Source organism: Triturus cristatus, chromosome 8, assembly GCF_964204655.1.
Source record: "Triturus cristatus chromosome 8, aTriCri1.1, whole genome shotgun sequence".
NCBI lineage: Eukaryota > Metazoa > Chordata > Amphibia > Caudata > Salamandridae > Triturus > Triturus cristatus.
Genome location: NC_140591.1, coordinates 149507165 through 149529352, shown reverse-complemented (window position 1 = coordinate 149529352; position 22188 = coordinate 149507165). Strand labels below are relative to the sequence as shown.

The window sequence follows — 22188 nt, the reverse complement described above, 5'->3', positions numbered from 1 at the left end:
AACCGAGCGACGAGACCAAGGTAACCCCCGGGGGCTGGGAGGTAGCACGGCCGTGTGGCGGCCTGAGACTCGCCCCCCCCCTGCTCCCCGGGAGTCGTGGGAAGGCCCGGTGTGCCCCCTGCCGAGTGGGAGCGACACCGCATGCAGAGACTGTGACTTTCCCCCCTCCGTGGGATTTTCCTCCGTAGTTGTGAGTCTCCCCTCTGTGGGATTACCCTCTCCTGGTCTCACCAGCGCTCCATGCGTTCTATGTTCTATGTCTAAGTAGCGCTGATCCTTCCGTTGTATTCAAAAGTGCTCAATGCGTTCTATGCCTAAGTAGCGTCGATCATTCCTTTGTATTCCACAGTGCTCAATGCGTTCTATGTTGGAGTAGCGCTGCTCATTCAATTGTATTTACCAGTGCTCAATGCGTTCTATGTCTAAGTAGCGCTGATCATTCCTTTGTATTCACCAGTGCTCAATGCGTTCTATGTCTAAGTAGCGCTGATCATTCCTTTGTATTCCACAGTGCTCAATGCGTTCTATGTTGGAGTAGCGCTGATCATTCAATTGTATTTACCAGTGCTCAATGCGTTCTACGTCTAAGTAACGCTGATCTGTCATTTGTATGCATCCGTACTCAATGCGTTCTATGTCTAAGGAGCGCTGACCCCACATGTTGCATTCACAGGTACTCAGGGCGTGCTAGGTCCAAATAGCGTGTAACCTCAGTTTGTGGTCTCAAGCGCTCCATTCTCCAGTTGAGGTCCCAAGTGCAAGGCGCTCCGTGTATGAGCAGCGCCTCATCTCTAAAGGGTGTCCAGCAGGGCAGTACGCTCCATGTGCCAATAACGCTTTATCCTCAGGGTAGGCTTGGAAGTGCTCATGGTATGAGGCAACCATTATTCAACCTCAAGTTATGCTCATGTGCCTTTGTTTCTTTGTAGACACCAGTAGCGCCACGTGTGCAGGCCCCGGCCCGCAGCACTAGGGAAGTTCATACTGCAGGGATTGCTGAGGTAACCGTAATGAGATGCTGTAATGCAAATGTTAAAGTGTACAAGTTAAGATACATTGCCCTACAAGATTCCCGTGTGTGCTCCTTTGATTAGATAAATCTGATTAATTTGCATTCACCTTCCTGTGTGGCGTCCATTATTGTGTGCGTTTACTGCTTCAGAGGATGCGTGTGTTGTATGGTCGCTTAACACATAGGCCTTTGGGTGCCCAGCCGCACGTGTCACGTTACCCCCTTAGGGCCTGGAGACCCCAGGTCTTACACTGTCCATCAACTATTGTTTTTCCATTAGTCACCCCGAGTGGGAAGGGTATGCCCAGACGTGGGTCCCGTGCTCTCCATGCCACTGGAATCAAGCTATCCTGGCCGAAGAGGGGTGAAACCCCGAAACCGGTCCTAGGATACTTGTTTCCAGTCCAGGGAGGACCTGGCTTGGCAGTTCGGGCTGGACTGTTCCCATGAGGCAAAGGGTCAAGACTGATTTGCATATGGCTGGGTTCAAACTGGAACAGCATGGTGAGCAAAAAAACGATTGATTAAGGCCCAGATCTCTGTATTGCGGTGAATGTATGACATTGTTCTGCATTCTGTCCATCAACTGTTGTTTTTGCATTAGCCAAATACCTCAAAAGCAGTCTGGTTAAAACCGGCTTAAACCAACTCTGGGATACTCCTACAAGCCACTCAGCGCTTAAAAATCTGGTCAGGAAGACAGTTAAACACCTCTCGTGGGTCGAGGACAAGGCATCCCTCTCAAAGGTCACGGGGCTGGATGACCTTGAACACGTATTCCATACCAGCACCTCAGACCTACCTCGATTTGGGCTATGCTAAAACTACTAAAATGAAGTTTTTGAAGTACAGACTGGGCTTGTTACCCTGTATTCAGCACTTTCCGCATTGGCTAAAGGGTACGGCGGGATCCCCCTGCCGTCTATGCAGCTCAGCGCCAGAGGATCTACTGCATCTGTTATGTTCCTGGAGAGAACTTTTGGAAGAACGAAAGCGTCTGTTAAAACGCCATTTTAATCAGTGTGGGTTACGCTCACGAAGACAAGCAGTTCTTTCCATGTTTTGCACCTAATGACCCACAGCTGAACTGTAGCCTGGTGAAGTTCATGGGGGTGGTAGAAGAGAAAATGCCAAAACCAGATTCATAATTTATTATAAGATAGCATCCTAACACAACAGCACTTATTTTACGGACGTTTAAAATTATAAATTTTTAAGAAATGATTTTAATAAGTTAAAAGATGCACACTATGAATTTTTTTTAGGGTTGAATGCAGAATTGCTTTTAAACCTTGATGTTTTGTACTGCAATGGTTTTTATTAACTATGCAAATAAACTTACTACTACTACTTCCCTTATCCTGACTAGAGTGGTGGTTTCTGCCTGGCTTTGGCACATGCCCTAGCCTACCAAAAATCCCATTTCTAACACTAGGTAACTTTAATCATGTAGCGCCTATTTAATTTATGCTCACCTCGATTGACTCATCAAATTGAACATCTTTGACAGAGTACATAGAAAGCCAGGACAAAGTCCAGAAGAATATAGAGGCAAGCCTCCTTTAAATATTAGCCCAAAATCAGAAATATCTCTACGCAGGTCACAATTATCCCATCAGTCTTTCCCCGGTTAGGAACGAGTCTAAGACTCTCCTCTTAAAAGCAAAGGATATAAGGCTCTTTTTTGTGGGTTTGCTGGTGATCCAGGGAAGATAGCGGTTCTTTGTGGTTGTATGTATTTATAAACCTGTAAGAGAACTATTTCTGGTACACCAGCCACAAAGACTTATAGTTGGACAAAATGGTGGAGCCTTATCGGGCATCTGCGTTTTTGAACTCTGTCACACAACTATATTTTCACCGTAGTGTTGCGTTAGGCAAGCCATTTATCCATCCTTCCCATGAATTTTGTGCAAGTGCAGTATAGGGTGTATAACACAGGTTGAAGACAGCCTGTGCTGTCCTCTGCCGTCACAATATGTCCTGTTTCGCAGTTCGGAACTAACAACATATACACATTATTTTAGCATGTGTGAGACATAAAGGCACATAAGACTGAGGTACAAGTACGGGGCCTTACTTACAGCTATTTATTATGTTAAAAAAATGTTTTTCCCATTTAAGATTGCTTGATAAACTACTGCCCATGGGACGTACAAAGTTAACACGCCTACATTAACCATGCATGTAATACAATGCATTGTACTACATCGGGGGTCTTTATCACTCATTTTTCATGGTTAATACTAATATTTATATATTTGTACTCGCACATATGTATATATTTTTTAAGCCTTATGTCTTCCACCCTATAAACACCTTACCTCCCTTTACTTCTCACCTCATCTTAATCCTAAATACTTTCCATCTCCCCTGAACCCTAAAGATCACTACCATTTATTGTCTCCAGGGCCCAAAACAAACCCTGATCTCCATTTAACTCTACCCATCCCTAAACCCATTCACCTTTGAGTCCATAAACTTTATAAACCATTTACTCTACCCTCCCCTAAACCCTAACACAGCCTTACTATTACTTACCGATCCAAAACCCCCACTTTTTTTTTTTTTTTAAAGATGAATGTATACACACACACATTCACGGCTTGGGCACAGACTCCAGATTATGTGAAAGGCTTTATTCAAATGACATGGTACACATGACTCGTTTCGGCCACTGACCTGTGGCCTTGCTCACATAACGTGCAATGTACAAATGGCAATTTTATATAAATTACAGTCTTTTTACCCTTTCTTCATTCTCAGCGTGAATTTGCACAGGTGAGAGAACTTTTACCTTCCCCTAGGTCATATTCCACATGGTAGTGACAAGTTAGTCATAGACATCATGGACAGACTCGCATAACAGCTAGGTACATTAGACATATTCATTATTTTTTGTTAAAATCTGAATCATGTTGTATCCTAGCTCACAACTGACTCAAACTGAAAACAAGTAGTTCGCTAAATGGTAAAATTTAAGAAACATAGCAAAACAACAAATATTCTATTCTGAGTACACTCAATAACAGATCTCTGCATAATGCAATATGTGAAGAAACCACATATCTCTAAACACGTTGCCTCGTAAGGCCGTTCAGCTACCTGTGTGGTGACTCAGGACCACTGGAAGGTGTTAAGTGAATCAATATAAGATAACCATCTGGCTAATAAATGTTGACCCGGTTAGGTAAAGAGGTGCTGGATGTGCAAAGTGTTAAATAGAAGAAGCAAGTGCTGCTGGAACTGCAAACGCATTTACAGCAAAATTAATGTGAAAAGGTGAAACAAGTGTAGAAAAAGTAACATAGTACTGATATATACAGTGCGAGGTATAAATGCTAAATGTGCTCTCCTCCTGGTAACCGGAGATTGATACAGTGGGAGCCAGAAGCGACCATCCCCACCGGAGGTGGGAAATGTGGAATAACTTAATCACGACCAGATACTCTTTAAATAATAAAAGGCTAGCTATCAAAATTATCATAGAAAATAGTCTAGGGTATTGAGATCATGAAAATACATAGATTATGATCATACCAAAGTGCAGCATGGTGATGCATGAAATTGAACATAGTTGCATGATGCTATATCACATAGCTAACTATGATGCCTGGAACAGACAATCATCACTCTAGTAACCCAGAGAAAAGGAAAAAGATAGGGAAGAAAATGATTACAGAAGAGTGTTTGTCATATATATTGGTGGATTCGACAGAAATCTGAACACAACTACAGAAACAGTTAATTTTAGGAAATTGTAAAGATCTTCACTCATGTTCAGGCCCCCTGGTGTTAAGGTCTAATATGTAACGTGACTCCAATTGTCTAAAGTTTTTCACAGTTACAACCTCTTCTTGTTACAGGCACATTGTCAATAACATATTTGAGGTGTTGAAGGTTATTGTGATGAACCTCTTTGAAGTGCCTCGCCACTGGATAAGTTTGGTCATTGTTAACGATGGCCCTGAGGTTTTGTAGAATCCTCATAGGGACTTGAAGTTTGGTGCTACCCACGTACTTCAAGCCACATGTACATTGAAGTCCATGGACTGCAAACTCAGTTCTGCAGGTATGCTTCCTACTGATGATGATAGGCTCTGACCGAAAAGAGACATTAACCAGAGTAGTGTTAATCCCATAACGACAGGCTCTACATGTGCTGAATTTAAAGAAACCAGTTAACTTCGAGAGCCAGTTAGATGAGGCAATAACCTCAGGGCTACTTTTGACTAGATTATCGCTCATGGAATAAGCTCGACGGTAGTTAATAGTGGGTTGTTTGGGAACAATGGGACCTAAGACAGAGTCAGTCTGGATAATGAGCCATTGCCTGTTCATGATGGATCTGATAGCTCTCTCTTCCTTGCTATAAGTAATGACTAAGCGAGTGTCAACAACACCACTGTTGATATTTTTAGGGGTAGCAGTAGCTTCAACCTGGGCCTGGTCATGGTCAATGTGACCCTTGAGAAGCTGTTCTCTCGGTATAGCATTGATCCTCTCAATAGCTTTAGAGATAGTAAGATTAGAGTAACCCAGTGTCTTAAATCTCATGTATACATCACGTTGACACTTAATCAGGTCAAACTCAAGGCTGCAAATTCTACAGAGCCGTAGCATTTCACCATACGGGATACTAGCCACAAGGTGCTTTGGGTGAAAGCTCGATGCATGCAATGTAGAGTTGCCTGCCGTGGTTTTGTGGTGTAGCCTAGACTGTAATGAGTTATTCTCAGTGTATACAGTGACATCTAGGAATTCAATGGTCATGGCACTGATTGTGGCATTGAATTCTAGGCTGAGGTCATTCTGGTTCATGTCGGACACAAATGACAAGGCACTTTCTTTTGTGCCTTTCCAGACAACGAAGACATCATCTATATAACAAAGCCAGGTGATCACATTGGTACTGAATGCCACTTGATGGATTACCCTGAGGACCTGCTCCTCCCACCACCTCACACGTACACATGCATAGCTGGGAGAGAAGCAAGCCACCATGGCCACACCCCTCAATTGCTGGTAGACGTCTTTATCAAACAAAGACATTATTGTTAAGGCACCACTTGATCAAAAATGGAATCAAATCATTGTGTTTATAACCTTGAATTGGCCGGCCCTTAAGAAAATGTTCACAAGCTCTCAACCCATCACAGTGATTTATGCTTGTATAAAGAAAGGTAATATCCATTGACATCAGGAAAAATTCATTCGACCACTGAATATCCTTAATTTTAAGCAGAAAATCACCAGTGTCTCTTAAATAGGAGGGTAGCTGTGTCACGAAGTCTTGAAGAAAGTAGTCCACATATTTTGAAATGTTCTCACACAGACTGTTACGGGCTGAGACAATTGGGCGCCCAGGTATGGGTGACGTACCCTTGTGCACTTTAGGTAGGAAATATAGAACTGGCATAGCTGGTGTTTCATTATTGAGAAAGAGAAATTCATTTTTAGTTAACAGTCCCTCATGTTTGAAATGATTTAACTTGGATCTCAACTCTTTCCTGATTTACCAGTTTCCTGTACGTTGGATTTTCTGTAACATGTGTGGTCATTTAGGTGTCTGTGTGCTTCCTCGAGGTATTGTTTTCTGGGCCATAAAACGATATTACCACCCTTGTCAGATTTGTTGATCACCACTTGGTCGTTGCTTTGTAGTTTTTTGCTAAGTGTAAAGTATTGTCTGTTTCGTTGTTTGAAATTCCATTGACGTTTGACCGTTCTGTGGTGCAGGTCTTTCAATTCATCGATGATCACATCCTTGAACATGTCAATAGAGTCTCTAGGCATCATGGGGGTGAAGGTGGAATGAGGTTTAAATGGGCTTTTGATGGTCACAGATCCAGTAATACCTTCCTCGCATAGGATTTGTTGTGTGGAGAGAGATTGGGAAGTAAATTAAAGATCGTGCATTATACAATCGGGATGTCAGATACCATGAGGTTAGTATCTCCTGGTACTAGCTCTGTTATGGGTGCAATAGTAGTGTTGTTGCTGTGCTTGAGTTTGAAATATTTGATCAATTTCAGTTTGCAGATGCATTTGAAAATGTCAACACGGGTATGACTGTAATTGAAACTGCTTTCAGGGCAAAAGGTTAGGCCAAGCGACAGAAGTTGCAATTCAGCTTTGCTTAAGGTAATTTCACTCCGGTCTAGAACAGTGTTGGCGTTTAGGTCTGTTTCCTCCGCCAGGTGTTCCCTCTCCTGTTGTTTTTGTTTGGATTTCCTGCATTGTCTCCTTTGTTGTCTTTTTTATTGCTTCTGTTCAATGTTTCTTTGGTGGTCGTGGACGCAAGGTCTGTCTGCGGTCTAACCGTAAAAAATCCAATTCCTCGGCAAGAGTGAAATTGCATATAGCCCTCTCGTGGTGGCCTGGGTGGCCTCTACCCTCATCTGAACTGGTCTAACTGTCCAGGGCTGAACTCATATCAGATACGGAGGCTGTGTTAGCCTCATTGCTATTTGCTTCAGTGTCCTGATTAGGTATATTCGGTTTGGTGAATTTAGGTTTTTTTACGGAATCATATTTCCTAGAGAATGTGAAAATCTGCCCCGTTTCATAGTCCACCATAACAAGGGCAAATCTGAAGGCTTTTCTGGCTTTTATTATCTCTTCCTGCTTTTTAGATCTCGCCTGATCCAGTGCATGCGCTGGTCTGCCGAGACATTTAGTGTACGGGTTTTGAAAGTGCTGCCACACGGCCTAGCGCTTGCGTTCACGCGAGCGTGCAGCCGGCAGCTTCAGCGCCCGAGGCGCCATCTGGAGCTATCACTTTTCCGCCCGCGTCGCGCATCCAATGCTGGTTTTCCAAGGTTTGACCGCACGCGCACACAACTCTAGCTTCTCCCCCACCACATATGGCGCACTCTACCGAAACTCTATTTTGTCCACACCCCGTAAATGTACATCTTACTCTCTTTAACTTCTTCGAAACTTTAAACTGGTTTAGCGAGTAAATAGTTATTGTTCTTCGAGTGAGTGCTTAAGTTAGAGTCGCTGCAAAAACTGCATTTTCGTTATTTGGGTGTTTTTTTTTTTTTTTATGAATCCACACGCCTTTTTATTCCCAATTAAATGGTCGTATTTATTTGATTTGCTTCTTTTCCCTGATATCCCCGTGGCTGCTAAAAAATACTGTTTTCCTCTTCGTGGCCCTTGGACGTCCCAAGCTGCTCTCTTTGTACTTGGTTCGCCTCCTTTGGCCGCACAGACGGACTTCCGAAAGTCACACCAGCATCAAAGAGGCGCTTTATTAGCTGCTGAATGGAGTAGTGAGGTGGTAGGGCGGGGCAGTGGGGGTGGAGGTGCACGGGGTGGGGTGGGATGGTGATGCTGCATTTCCGAACCATCGAGGGAGGGGGGGCAACATATGACTGGCGCCGGACTTGAGGTATAAGGAATGAGCGCCGAGAGCTTACACTGTACCATTTGTGACGCCACGGGTGCAGAATGAAAATAAACAGCGAGGACAGCATAGCGCCAAGTCAATAACAAGCACTGGCATAGCCAATAGGTCTCGCCTTTAGGACCTTATAAGTATTTAGTTATGCAGCACAATATCCTTACTGCAACAACATTAACTGTTGCCTGGCTAAACACTTATAAGGTCCCAAAGGCGAGACCTATTGGCTATGCCAATGCTTGTTTAGTCTTGCTGCGATGTCATCTTTTCCCCTTGTTGATCAGGTCTTTAGGGTCCAATTTGTCAAGTTCAGTGTTAATGCGTTCAATTTCTTTCATGGTAGTGATGCAATCAATTTCGGCGTATTTTATGAGGATGACAATCAGGCGCATTGAGGCATCTAAATTTCTCTCCGCCCGTTCTTTTAGCATAAGCGGGTTAGGGTTTTCAAAACTGGAGGCTAGCATAATCCTTAATTCTCGTGGGATCTCCAAAGTTCTCGGGGGTGTCCGGGTGCAGAGGTGGTGTACGGGGTGGTAGCCTGGAACGCTACACACTAAAGCCAATGAGAAGAGTACCTGTAAGAAGGAGTCTGTAAGTAGGGACTGGGGTGACCAGTTCAGCAGAACCCAAGGGTGTGGGGGTGGCTCGGCTCTTGAGGGTCTCGAGACCACTGAGACACAGTTGGTTTACTCAAGCCTGTGCTCGAGGCTATCACGGTTCTTGGTGTACCTGCAGAAGAGGGAAAAGTAACACAGCAGGACCATTTTCAGTGTGGAGCTGGCTTCTCAAAGTCCCTCGACATGCAGGTATGTATTTGTGGTGTTCTGACTGAACACAAACAATTGGTGCTTCTAACTGGCGCCGGTACCTCTGGTATTTCGTGCATGGGAGCACCTGGAGTGTCTAACGGCTCAGTACTTGCTGGGGAGGACCCCTGGGAGCCACAAGGTCCTTTTTTTGGGGTACTGCTCGCTTGGTGGGCATGAGGGGGCTCGACAGAACGATGTACCGGGCAGATGCAGTCTGTGCCTACCGGTGCACGAAGTAGCTCCTCTACTCCAAGGGAGATGTTGCTCGGTTGATGAAGTGCTGAGCAGACCTCCAAGGGTTTGGAGAGGCTGTTCGGCTTCGGGCAAGTCAGGCTTCAAGATAGTCGGGACAGAAGCGGCCAGGCAGGGTTTTGCACCAAGTTCGGTGCACTGTTCTCATATCTCTGGCTCTTCTTTGTCCTTTTTTCAGGCATACAAATCTGAGTTCCTGGTGTCAGGGGGCCACCTGAACACTAAATATAGGGGTATTAAGGGGAGTGAAGGTTAGTAGCCAATGGACTACTTACCCCTGGGGTCAATGCACCCCCTATATAACCACTTCTTGTGGGAAGTGGGCATAACCCTGTCCTAATTCCACGAAAAAACAAGATGGTGGAACCTTTCTTTCATGGAGCACAACAGGTAGCCCACCTTAGGGGCGTGACTAGCCTGGAGGTGCAATAAGCATACTGCATAGCTGATTTCCCACCTGTCCTGGTGCCAAATGGGTCTAAATGCCGCGGGTGGCATCTCCCAGGTTTGGGGTAAGTCTGGGTCGCATATAAAAGATGGCAGGGGCTTTAAAGCCCCTGGCCTTGATATGATGAATCACTAGCTCTCCTACAGAAGGTGATGTGAACACCTTCCTCCGAAGCAGGCATTGTTGCTGACCTCAGTGTGCTGGCTCTCACCTGCAGGGGGTCAGAAAATGGTCTCTGGTTGCAGGCTGGATGATACCAGTTAGCCAGCCCACTAGATACTGGGGGATTATTCAGGGGGCACCTCTAAGGTGCTCGCCGGGTGCATGTCATAAATCTAGGTGCTGGGGAAGGTAGAAGGTGAAAATATCAGGTTGAGAGTGGATCACTGGTCCTGAAAAAACCAGGGTTCGAGATGGTTAAAAATATTCTGTGTGCACAAGTTAGACTAGTTACGGTCTAGTGCACTATAAAAATGTCCATAAAAAGGTCGACATGTTTCAGCCCTCTCAAATGCCCCTAAGGGTCAAGTGGGCTTTCATCAGGACCTAACAAAGTGAAGGGGACCCAAATTTTGACAGGTCTCCTAGTGAAAAAATGGAACCTATATTGGTTGATGATATGAAGAAAAAAAGGGGGGGGGGGGGAGAAATAAAAAGAGAACAAACTATATTTAGTTTGTGTACATGCTGTATAAATGCTCAAATGTCAAAGCATCAACCGTTGTAGCAACTGAAAAATGGCAATACTTTAATGGTAGATGGCAAATTGATAAACATCACTCATTTTCGCATTCAATGATGGCAAAATCAACCCTCTTTTTTATATTATTAAGCAAAAACACTGGCAAGACCTGACACAGCATCTATTTTTTCATGTGAAAACCACTATGTACATGTAATCATAAATATCTTAATTGTCACTGAGAAAAGCGCCTGTATCGGCATTCCTGGGGCGTGTATACGCAGGGTATGAAAAAACCAATGGTAGGGGTAAATAAAGCATACTGGTGCTGTAATTATCAAGGGGCACGTTTGGTGTGCTAAAATCATTTAATAATTTTTATATAGATCACCAACGATCAAAACTCCCTATAAGATTCAGTCGGTTCCAGTGACACAAATATATAAAAAAAAACGAAACATAGTGACACTGAGCTAAATAATGTCCTGGTAACCGGTGATTATGGCGGCAGGGATGCGCTAAATGACGTGTGGTAGCCCAAATACATTTGTCTGCCAAACCGCCTGACATCCAGATCCAAAGATACATTGCTAAAATCATAGTGTGTGCACTTGAATGGTGGAAGGAACTATCGTTGTCTGGTAACTAATGAAAGTAACAGGAAGGTACACACTTATAGTTACGCGAGGTGTTAAGAAAAGTTGTCTTCAAGCTCCATTGCATTTACAAGGAGAGAAAAATTAGTGACTGTATGTAAAAGAGACATAGTCGAACTATTGCACATATTTAAATGTTCCCGGTATACAAGTGGTCAAATACAAAGCCAGCAAAAATGCAAGAGAGGAAAAATACCTTGTATCCCCAGATCGTGGGCTACATCGAGTCAAGAGGGCGGTCGTTCCCTCTCTTAAAAGAAATGAGAGGATGCAAGAGAAAAAGAAAAGGTGCATGAGAGCCATTTATAAGGTAATATGTTACAGTTCCTTGGCGGCGTCCTCGTGTGCTGGTACCTTTACTTTTGCGACGGGAGTATGAGACTTGTACTGTCTCTGCCTCTTCTTACCCAATATTGTTTAGAGTGCTGCTTGGCTTGGTTTATAAGAGAAAAAATGTCATGCTCAGAGAAAGAGGACTTAGAGTACGTTGCGATTCGCGATGTCGTTTCTCTTCTCAAGGAAAAAAGCGGAAAAATAAAAATGACGCTCTCTTATTGATATTAGTACTGAGGCGAAAATGTATAGAACAGAATAGTTATCAGTAGTACCATTGACAGAAAAAAGAGAAAAGAGAAAAAAGATGGTTGCATTCTGGTTTGCGATAAAGTTATATTGTGGGAGTAAAAGTGTTCCTTAGCCATAACATGATTCTTTGTTCTCAATAAAGTTACATTGACACCATTATTTCTTGATGCTTAGCCACGAGATATTGTCATTCAGTCCGTGTGTATGTGTTCGTAAGCGATAAACCCACCTTTGTTCCTTTTCGTACAGTATGTTTTCTGCATTATAGTTCTTGATGGTCAGAGTCTCCAAGATTACCCATTTGAGATCATTTACTGTGTGTCCTTTTTCCAAGTAATGGCTGCTCATTTTGGTAGTACTTTTTTTTACACTTAAGGTTGCTCCTGTGTTCGCAAAGTCGTTGCTCGACCTTGCGACATGTCATACCAATGTAGCGCAATTCACACGGACAAGTGATCATGTAAATCACGTGGGTAGTATTGCAGTTAGTGTGAGCTCTGATTGTCCATTTCAGATCGGGCGACAGTTGTAAGGTTTTCGTTGCCGTTGTGAGATGACAAACGGAACAGGAGCCACATGGAAAGTGTCCAGTTACTGGTGTGTTATTCCAAAGGCTGGGTGGAGCCTCCAGTCTCGGTTGTGGTGGTGGTCTTGTATGTACCAGCATATCTTTTAGGTTTCTTGTTCTTCTGTTGGAAAACCTGGGTTTAGGCCATTTCAGAGACCCTGAAGTGAGAATTTTCCAGTTTTTGTTGATTATCTTTTTAACGTCGTTGGATACCGTACTGTAGGAGCTGACACAGGTAACCAGATCTTCAGTAGGTTCTTTCTCTGTTGTTTCCAGAAGGACCTCTCTTTGTTAATTCCTGGCCCTCTTCTGACACTTTTTGATGGTACTTGTAGGATAATCCCTGTTCTGGAGTTTGTCACAGAGGTCCTTCGCTTGATTCTTGTAGTCCTGAATGTTGCTACAATTACGTCTTAAGCGAAGGAACTGGCCATATGGAAGGTTCTCTCTCATTGGACGTGGATGGAAACTTTTGCATGAGAGGAGTCTATTTTTTGCGGTGGACTTAATGAAGGTTTTGGTCTGTATTGTGTTATTTTCAATGAAAAGCGTTACATCCAGAAAGTCCAGTGTGTTGGAACTGGCACTGTAAGTGAACTTCAACCATCCGTCCCTGGTGTTCAGCCATTGATGGAAGTCAGTGAGGCTTTCTTTGTTGCCTTCCCAAATTAAAAGGATATCGTCAATATAACGCTTCCAAAAGATAATCCGATTAAGGAAAGGATTAGTGGGACTATGTATGTAATTAGCCTCAAAGTCACTCACATATAGTCCGGCCACGCTCGGCGCAAATGTACTCCCCATGGAAGTGCCATGGCATTGTCTGTACATCGTGTTGTTATACTCCAAGTGGTTTTCGGTAAGTGCTAACCTACAGCATTCGAGAATGAAATGTCTGGGTGTTCTGTGGTTCCACTGTTGGTTGAACAGTAACACTTCCAGAGTTTCCAGTGTTTTTTGCTGTGGTAGACTGGTATATAGACTTTCAACGTCTAAACCAACAAATAACATTCTCTCTTCCGAATATTGTTGATCTTGAAGAAGATTGAGGAGGTCTTTGGTATCCTTCAAATAAGTAGGGGTCTGTTGTACCAATGGTTTTAAGTAGTGGTCAGCAAATTGTGACAAAGGTTCCAGGACAGATCCGATCCCTGAGACAATGGGTCGTCCAGGTGGTGGTCTTCGTTCTTTATGGATCTTGGGGAGGGAATAGAAGTATGGCATCCTGGGTGTCTTGGTCACCAGGAAATCAGCTTCAGTCTTTGAAATCCAATTATTAGTTTCCGCCTCATCAACCATTAATATAATGGTTCTCTGCAGACGTGCTGTGGGATCTGTTGTGATCACGTCATAGAAGTTTCTGTCAGAGAGTAAATCAATGCATTGTTGGTCGTATCCTTCTTTGCTGAGTAACACAATCCATCCGCCCTTATCCGCAGGTTTTATTACCAGTTCGCCGTTCTTTCGGAGTGTGTCTAATGCTAGTTGTTCAGAGTTCGACATATTCATAAACGGTGTCCTTGTCTGGTTTTTTAGGCTTTCCACTTCCTTCATTATAGCTTGTTCGAAGGCTAATATCTCCACTGGGACTTGATGGTTCAGAGGACAAAAGTTAGACTTGCGGCGTAGTGTGGTGTCGCCGTCTCTAGGTGTTTCTTCTTGGTTATTGAAGAAGGCTTTGAGTTAAAGTTTTCTACAGAACTCGGCCATCTCACATTGAAGTTTGAAGATATCTAGAGGTGGTGTCGGAACATAGCTGAGGCCTTTATTCAAGATGTCTTGTTCTGTTGTCAGTGTAATGTTGGTTAGGTTGAAAACGAGGTCGTTGCACTGGTCCCTGGTTTTGCGCTCGTCATACTCCTGGTGTGTACCTGGCGCTGTTTATCTTCCCAGGTCACCCCTTTTCGTCTTGTTCTGTTGTTGGTCTGGCCTCTCCCTAAAAAAGGTGCTCTATGTGTGTAATTCTGGCCCATGTTTGGTAATAGTGGGGTTCCCATCTGTGGTGGGCCTGGATAGAAGGGGCTCACCCAACCCTGGAAATTTGGATTGAATGACTGGTAGGGTGCTGGATGTGATTGTGCGCCAAAATATGGAGTATACCAAGTGTTAGGTCTTCTTCTATTCTGGCGTCTATATTGTCCTCTGTTTCTCCTTGGTGTATAGGACTCATCCCCGCTCCAATCTGAACCGTTGGAAGAGGAACCCATACTGGAGTTGCTAGAATTGTTATCATAGATGTCGTCTGGACCTTTATATTCATCTGCACTGTAAGGATGCATCCGCTCCATTGAGAACTTTTTAAAATCTTTTGCAAGTTTTGGGATTTTGTTTTGTGTGATGTAATCTTTAGTTTCGTTCATCTCTTTATTAATTTCTTCCAGTCTTTTCTTGTACACTGTGTGATGTACCATATTCTTGAGTTTAGTTTCGCTCACCTGGATCTTAATTGTGAGTTCTTCGGTCAATCTAGTAGCTGTCTTGACTATCAAAACTAGATAATCTCTTGTGCACTTCCAGGAGATGGAGGACCAGTCTTTACGAAAGGTTAAGTCGTGGAGAAAAATGCGTGGGGCGTTATTCACCCAGAGTCCTCTCGGTGCCGCGTTCGCACGTAGATATTCGGTCATTATGATGCCATGAATGGCTGTGCGTACCTGTTCTTTCTTAATCTCTGATAGTTCATCCCAATCAGTGGTTTGGGTCAGGGTCTGTGTTAGATCTTTGTCTTGCAAGAGCGAGGGGAGAGACAAAATTGCATTTATTTTGTCCGTGGAATAACTCAGGCCTAAATTCTCGGCCATGGTGTCTTCAAAAGACCCCTAATTAAGGGGGGGGGGGGGTTGTGTTAATATCAGAAATGCTTCAAAAAAACTCCCACAGCTGCACACTGCTAAGGTATATAATAATCAAATGGGGGGAGAAAGAAGGGCTTGTGACCCACTCAGCTTCTTTTTCTCAAATGTCAAAATATCAGGTTGAGAGTGGATCACTGGTCCTGAAAAAACCAGGGTATACAAAAATTAGTACGTACGAAGGTAGAAGGTGGTCAACTGTCGCCGCTCAATCTCCAAGCATGCAAAACCCTGCCTTGTTGTGAAATGGCAGGCCCCCCTGGAGGTGTGGCCTCATTGGAGGACAGATGCTAAATGCCAGGAGCTTTGGATACTATACTTTGCATTCCCTATCCGGGCCCCTAGGATGACTTTAGGCCCTGTTGGTCATAATCTTTTTCAGAACTCAGGGAGGTATTGGCAGAAAGGCATACTGAAGTCCTGACTTCCACCCTAAGCGGAATAGGTCTCCGAGTAAGAGACACCTTGTAAACTCCAATGTGCAGAACTGCTGACAATGTGAAGTTCTTAGCGGTGGCAAATAGCTTGACCTAATGTTCTCCCCATTTGTGGACGAAACCTTGTGCCACCTCTAGCTATAAGTGCCATTCATGAGCCACAATGCATCAGCAGCATAGTTCATACAAGGAGCCTGCCAGGTGGTTAGCCACCAGGAAAATATCCTGATGGTCCAACCATTTCCAGAGGCACAGGGCCTTGTGGCAGAGGGTTTGTGGCCTCCCCCCTCCCGGTTTGTTGGAATATCACAAGGTGCTGTTGTCCGTAAGCACCTGCACCAGCCTCCCCTTGATGGATGGAAAGCTTTCAACACCAAGCGGATTTCCCTCCACTCCAGAAGGTGACAGTAAAGCTGGGACAACGCCAAAGACCTCTAATTTATACCTACCCCTTGTGGCCGCCCTAACCTAGCAGTGACACATTCGTCAACGCTGTCAGCTCTGTGTGGGGTAGGAAGAGGGGTTTGTCGCTGACCCATTCACAGTCTAGTAGCCCCTACTGCAGATCTTTTGCAGTTTGCTCTGAAATCTACAATTACAGTAGGTCTCAATAAATATCACTCCAAATTCTAGCATCTGTAAATATAAAACAAAGGATATTCTCATCAATTGGCATTTTCAATTGAATATGGTAAAACCACAAAGAGTATATTTACCCATTCATCCAGTGGTTTATTCATTGCATAAATGAACAAAACTGATCATCTATTCACAAGCAACATTAAAACACACATTAGATGTGAAAGATGGAATGTAACAGCCTCTCGTCCAGTTTGTTTTCTGATCCATTTAGTAACTTGAACCTCATTGTAATTTAGGCTAAGAAAGTGATAGTCAATACGAGACTACTTTCCAGCATGTTGCATCAGCCTATTGTGATGGAAAAGATGGCCCTAACCTTTGCATATCCACATTCAACCATTCTCCACATGACCAGTATCACACTGTACCCTATGGCTTCCCCATGACTTAGCTCTGACAGACTAACCACGTGTCAGGTGTTGGCTTTGGTTCATTGTGCTTGGATTGCAAACAGTCAATCTTTGATCCCACACTAAAAGTGGTGTCTTCTATTTGGTGAAGTTTTGGGAAAGTCAACCTTCCATTAAAAAGTTAAATTATTATCATGTTAATACAAAGTTATCATCCACCCATAGTACGCACTTCAAAATGGAATGACACAAGCAGTAGCAAAACAGAGGGCAGAGAATTTTAGTCGTACAGATGGCTTCTTTTTGGCATACAACCTCTGATCTTTTGCAAAATGCATTGTTATCCATGGCTCTGTGGTGCCGTTCTCAAGAAAAAGTGATCCTAATACACAAGGTAAAGCATGGTCAGGCTCATGAGTTCAGGCCTCCACGGTCACGGCTTTTTTTGCACAAAGATTCCTTTAATCCACTATCAGCTAGTGTTTGTCAAGGGAAGATTTCCAGTAATATGGGCGATGAAACATCGAAGCAGATGGATCCCGTGAAACTGTGGAGAACTGCAAAAACAATGTTGAAAACATAAGTACTAGTTCCACTAATTATACATTATTTTATCTGTAAAGCTAAAAGTCTAAAAATACTTAAGAGTATTTAGGCATGACTACTCACCCAATATCATGTCTATGTCAAAAGTATATCCCACTCATTAAGCAGAGAGTCAGTTTACATATTGGCCCAATAAGTTTTAAAGTCCATTAAGTGTTCATTATTCAGAGGAGTTTTGCCACTCCAACATGCATGGTTTTGGAGCAAGATCACAAATATGTTCAGGTATGACATTTGGAAGATGCATAAAGGCAGGAGAATGGGATAGCTGTGTGCATAGCAGTTTAGGTGGCCTGTATGAGGTTACTGTGGGTGACTATTATGGCATCATGAGGCTGTAATTGTTAGCATTTAAAAATAGGTACTTTTTTAGTGGATTTCATCTTATTGATTCTGACAGGAGTTCAATGTTAAGTCTCCTCTATACATAACCATTTCTAATAATAGCAATGATCACTTGAAATCAGGCGAAGGGTCAAATTTACCCCGCACAGGCAATAGACATTCTCACATATTTGGACTTAAACAGAAGTACACATATCACTGTTGTGTTGGTATCTAGTGGATCCTATACCAACCATATGACGTCAGCAACAATTTAATAATGTTTTGCAAGGGCTTAATGTACTTTCATAAGCATAAATATATTTTCATAGTATTGTAACATAAGTAAGTAAGCTCACCAAGTCTGCCATGTTGCAAAAAGCATTAATGACATGACCAGTACACCATGTATTTTCATCTAATTGTCATTCACACATGCACAGTAGTTTTTTCTATTTTTTAAAACCATATCCACCATCCAATATGGAACAATATTGGTCGCTAGATGAAGGCCATGGTAAAAAGTAGAAAAGATATCCACAAAAAGTATGGGGGTGAACATGTGCAGTAGATCAATTCAATGTAAGCCAAAAGTATACTAGGGAGCGCATCACAATGATTATGGACGGAAAAGCCTCACCAACTTTACTTGTGGCCATTCTGTCCCACTTTGGTCAGATCATATCAGCAAGGTGGTCTCAACCTCCAAAGAAAGGAGATCTTACAGAATATTTGGTTCTGGATCATTGGAGATCCAGATTAAGTAATAAACGGTCTTCTGTGTAAACTCTAAAGATATCTCTTCATCAGAGGGTACAAGGGGCATGATTAAAACCATTGGGTGGATGAGAAGAGGTATTAGATCTCCATCATCCTTTTAATCAACATGTTTCAGCCATTCTTAAAAGTCCAAAAAAGGGGTTTGGAGCTTCATCCCTATCATGTAAAAGTCCTGGCTCAGTATGTAGTGAGGGTAGGATAGGTCTTACCGTGCTCCAAAGTGAGAAAGCTGCCTTGAATGTCAGGGAACAATGGCTCTATTGGTTGGTCTCACCAGAAGGAGGCCACTCCTATATTCACGCAATTTTAAAGGTAGTAGTCCCTCTGGTCACCTATTTGCATCTTTCATGGACTGCGTGCAGATCTAGTAGTAGAGATCTAGTGTCCATGTTCACCACAATAGCTTCTGTGGAGATTGTTTTGTTGGTGTCTAAGATGTATTGTAGTGAGTTATTTTCCTTTCTCTCTTGTTCTGATAGAGAAAAAAAAGCCAGGGAGAAAGCATGAAAGTGGGAAAGAAGTCGAGGGTGGTGTGAGGTGTATCCCTAGGGATGAAAGAGAAAGAGCAAAACAAAGAGGGTAGGAACTGAAACATCTGACCGTTAGGGGAGACTCATAAAAACCCTAGAACTCAGTGAGGAGGGGGTGGAGGCAGAGGAAACCTTAGGTAGCATTTTTATAATTTTCCATTTATTGCATTCCACTCTTGCTTAGGAGGAGATTATCCCTGGAAAAGGACCAAGGGAACAGAGGATCTATAGAATCACACAGAAATGACGACTTGCGGAAATTTCTCAACATTAAAGTTATTTACAAGGTTAGATTCTTTAACCTGGTCAATGTCAATCATTTATAACAGTTTGAGGAAACACGTCATACGTACAGGTTTCCTCAAGTATGCTTTTTGTCAAGATCACATTGGACTGTCAGTGGACTACACTTTTACGTTAGGCTACTTGTGGGTAGCGGATAATTATCTCATGATAATACCTGCTGCATCAGTTACTAACACTATCTTCTGAGGCTTTTCGGAAAGGCAAACTCTCTCCGTTCGGTTAGGTCATTATGAAAGCCCAAATTATTGAGTGTAGGCTTGAACTTCTTTATTACTAGGATTGCAAAGCTAAGCTATATGTACCTTAAAATGGCTGGAAATGTTAGCAGATTGTGTATAATCTTAAATACTTTGCTGTGATATACAATGATCTCAACATTCAGAGATATGAAAGTGGCAATAAACTTTAGGGCTTCATTCTAGTAGAAAGTCTACTCTGCCCTCTCACTCGCCAATGAGTGATTCAAAGAACAGCCCCACATACGGGACTTATTTATGTAAAAGTTTCAGTTTTATTTCAACTCAGCAGGGCACTTGCAAAGATGCAAAATCAACCCAATGTCCAAAAGCAAATCAACTGAAAAATTTGTTTCCAACACAATCTAAGGTCTTCACAGCACTGTGGTACAAACCGAAGGCTTGTTAAGAAAGGTGAATGACTCATTGGTGTACTGTTGTGTCCTCTTGTACATTAGGCAATGACATTACTCCATAACCCCTTGACTCACATCAACATTCTGTTCCTCCTCCCTACTGGCACTTAAATTATTCTCTCCATAGCTTATGCTAATCTTTCTTCTATGTGAATTTTGTACAGATGTCTACTGGGTTTACGACTTTCTATACACTGAATTACACTTGTATCTAGCTCTTTACTAAAAGGGACAGATGACGGCATACATTACCTCACTAGAAAGATCTGGGGAAAGCATCCCTGTGTCTGTTTCTCAACAATTTCTTGCGTCTGCAGAAACTGCCTCAGCAACTCACCCCGTAGAGACTTGTCAATTTTTGTCATCACAAGCTATGGAACCAAAAAAACACAGAAGAGGATTAAAACACGTAAGCATACCAGCAAAATAGGGTGTTCAAGCGAAGAATCTGGTAACAAAGACATAGGTATACTTTTCATGTAGAACAATCAACATTTAAAATCATTTTGTGATGCTGTAATAATTAATTTTAACAGTACATTGATGGGCCTGGGTCAGATGCCATCTTCTTGCTAGCTAATATTTCTGATTGCACACCACTGTACAACTGGATCACGATACAAATCAACATGTTCGCGATCCAAACAATATTCCTACAGATGCTGATAAAACAGAAAAATGTTCAAACTCACTATCCATTCTACTGCTAAATAATAGTTAGGTGTACAGGCTCTCCACGCTAAAACCTTGTCATTGTTATCTGATGGCATATTGAGAATTATTTTAATCTAATATGTTTTGTTATGCCTTATTTATACGACTCATTTTGTGTAATTTCTTTTGATCAGAATTTGCAATGATAGAGCCATTAAGGCATTGCTTCTTATTAACTGCCATCTATTTATTGTAACCATTAGATCACTTTTCTTTCGTTTGTGGTATGCCTCAGCGATATCAGTAAATATTTAGCAACTGTTTTCCCAGCAATCTTCTGAATTAAGATGGCTTTTGCTGTAAAATAAACAATCGATTTTACACAAAACTGTGAGCAGATTCACTTATAGATACGCAGGTGTCCCTTATGCTGCACTTTACATATGCACTTCATACATGAGCTTCTGTTATTTGAAGAAGACTGTGCAATTCAACCAATTGTTTTAACTGTAAAAGTCTGCATTTACTAAGCTACTAAACTTAAAAATAATAAACTGTGTCTACAGTCACAGATAGGGCTGTATAATTAATTGAATGGGTGTTGTTCAAGCACTTACTGGATTGTCCAAGTTCAATCCACCACCCCAATCCACACCCAAAAGTGAGGCTTGACCATTCGACTGCACAAAACCCGAAAGGCTACCTTCAAATAGGAGGTACTTGGCTTCAGTCAGCTGGTATTGGTATCTGAGCTCCCATATTTATGTTCTTTCATCGTATACAGTTTATAACTTGGCAAGATCGAGTACACCGCGGCGCAAAAAGGATTCTTTAACTTTGATACAGGATTTGCTTTGAGGGCTTAAACAGTGACTGCAGAATCTGACAAGTGACCGCCCAAAATCCTTGGAACACCAACTCTTCTCTCTTTTGACATCCTTATGGCAGTGTTGTAGTCTATGTAATGGAGCATTGTGGGTATGATTTTTGATGTCAGTGATGGCCCAGGTCTAGGTGGAAAAGATCAGTGGGCATGCTCAAAAACAAACTGGGGAAAGAAAACTGATCTTGTAGGGAATATAGTTTTGATTGTGTGATCTTTAGGAGGAAGGGAGCTATGTAAATCGGAACACGCTGAATATTTGTCAATTTCTGGTCACCTTTCACCAACCAACACTGACAAACTTTTTCTCCTTACCCTCTTGCAGCAACCCTTTGGCCAGTGGATTTTACTTCCCTTCCCAGTGCATCCCAAAACTCAACCAACCCATCTCTCATAATAATTTCTCATCCCTGAACTAGATTTCAGCCTCAAGCCCCTAACTTACATTAAATTTTATCAGGGTATGAACTAAGCAGTTGCAGAATGACAGCTTCATGCACCCTAAATATTCTCCAGATGAAAGATCTGTGTGGGACTGAGGCCTTTCTTTCAAGGATAGAAGATTTTTTTTGCTGCAAGGATGCCCAATACCCTACCCCAACTTTTGAGTTAGTGGCGGTAAGACAGGACGAAGGAATGGTCCAACAGGGCACTATGAAGCAATTCACATTCTCCATCCAGGAGAGAATTGATCACGGCACAAAAAAAGAAAACTGAACTCGTGGAATAGTATTGATTTCCAGAAT

General features: G+C 42.7%; 1 protein-coding gene across 4 annotated transcripts in view; it reads right to left on the bottom strand.

The window, feature by feature from the left end:
- Positions 1 to 16422: 16422 nt before the first annotated feature.
- The window catches only part of GTPBP8 (GTP binding protein 8), a 95098-nt gene continuing 89332 nt past the window's right edge, over positions 16423 to 22188 (bottom strand). For all 4 annotated transcript variants that reach the window (XM_085621180.1, XM_085621181.1, XM_085621182.1 and 1 more), the window contains exons 6-7: positions 20158 to 20276; positions 16423 to 17264 (exon numbers count right to left, since the gene is read on the bottom strand). In XM_085621180.1, coding sequence (XP_085477306.1) covers positions 17180 to 17264; positions 20158 to 20276 — 204 coding nt within the window. In that variant the 3' untranslated portion in view covers positions 16423 to 17179. The remainder of the gene's footprint in view (positions 17265 to 20157; positions 20277 to 22188) is intronic.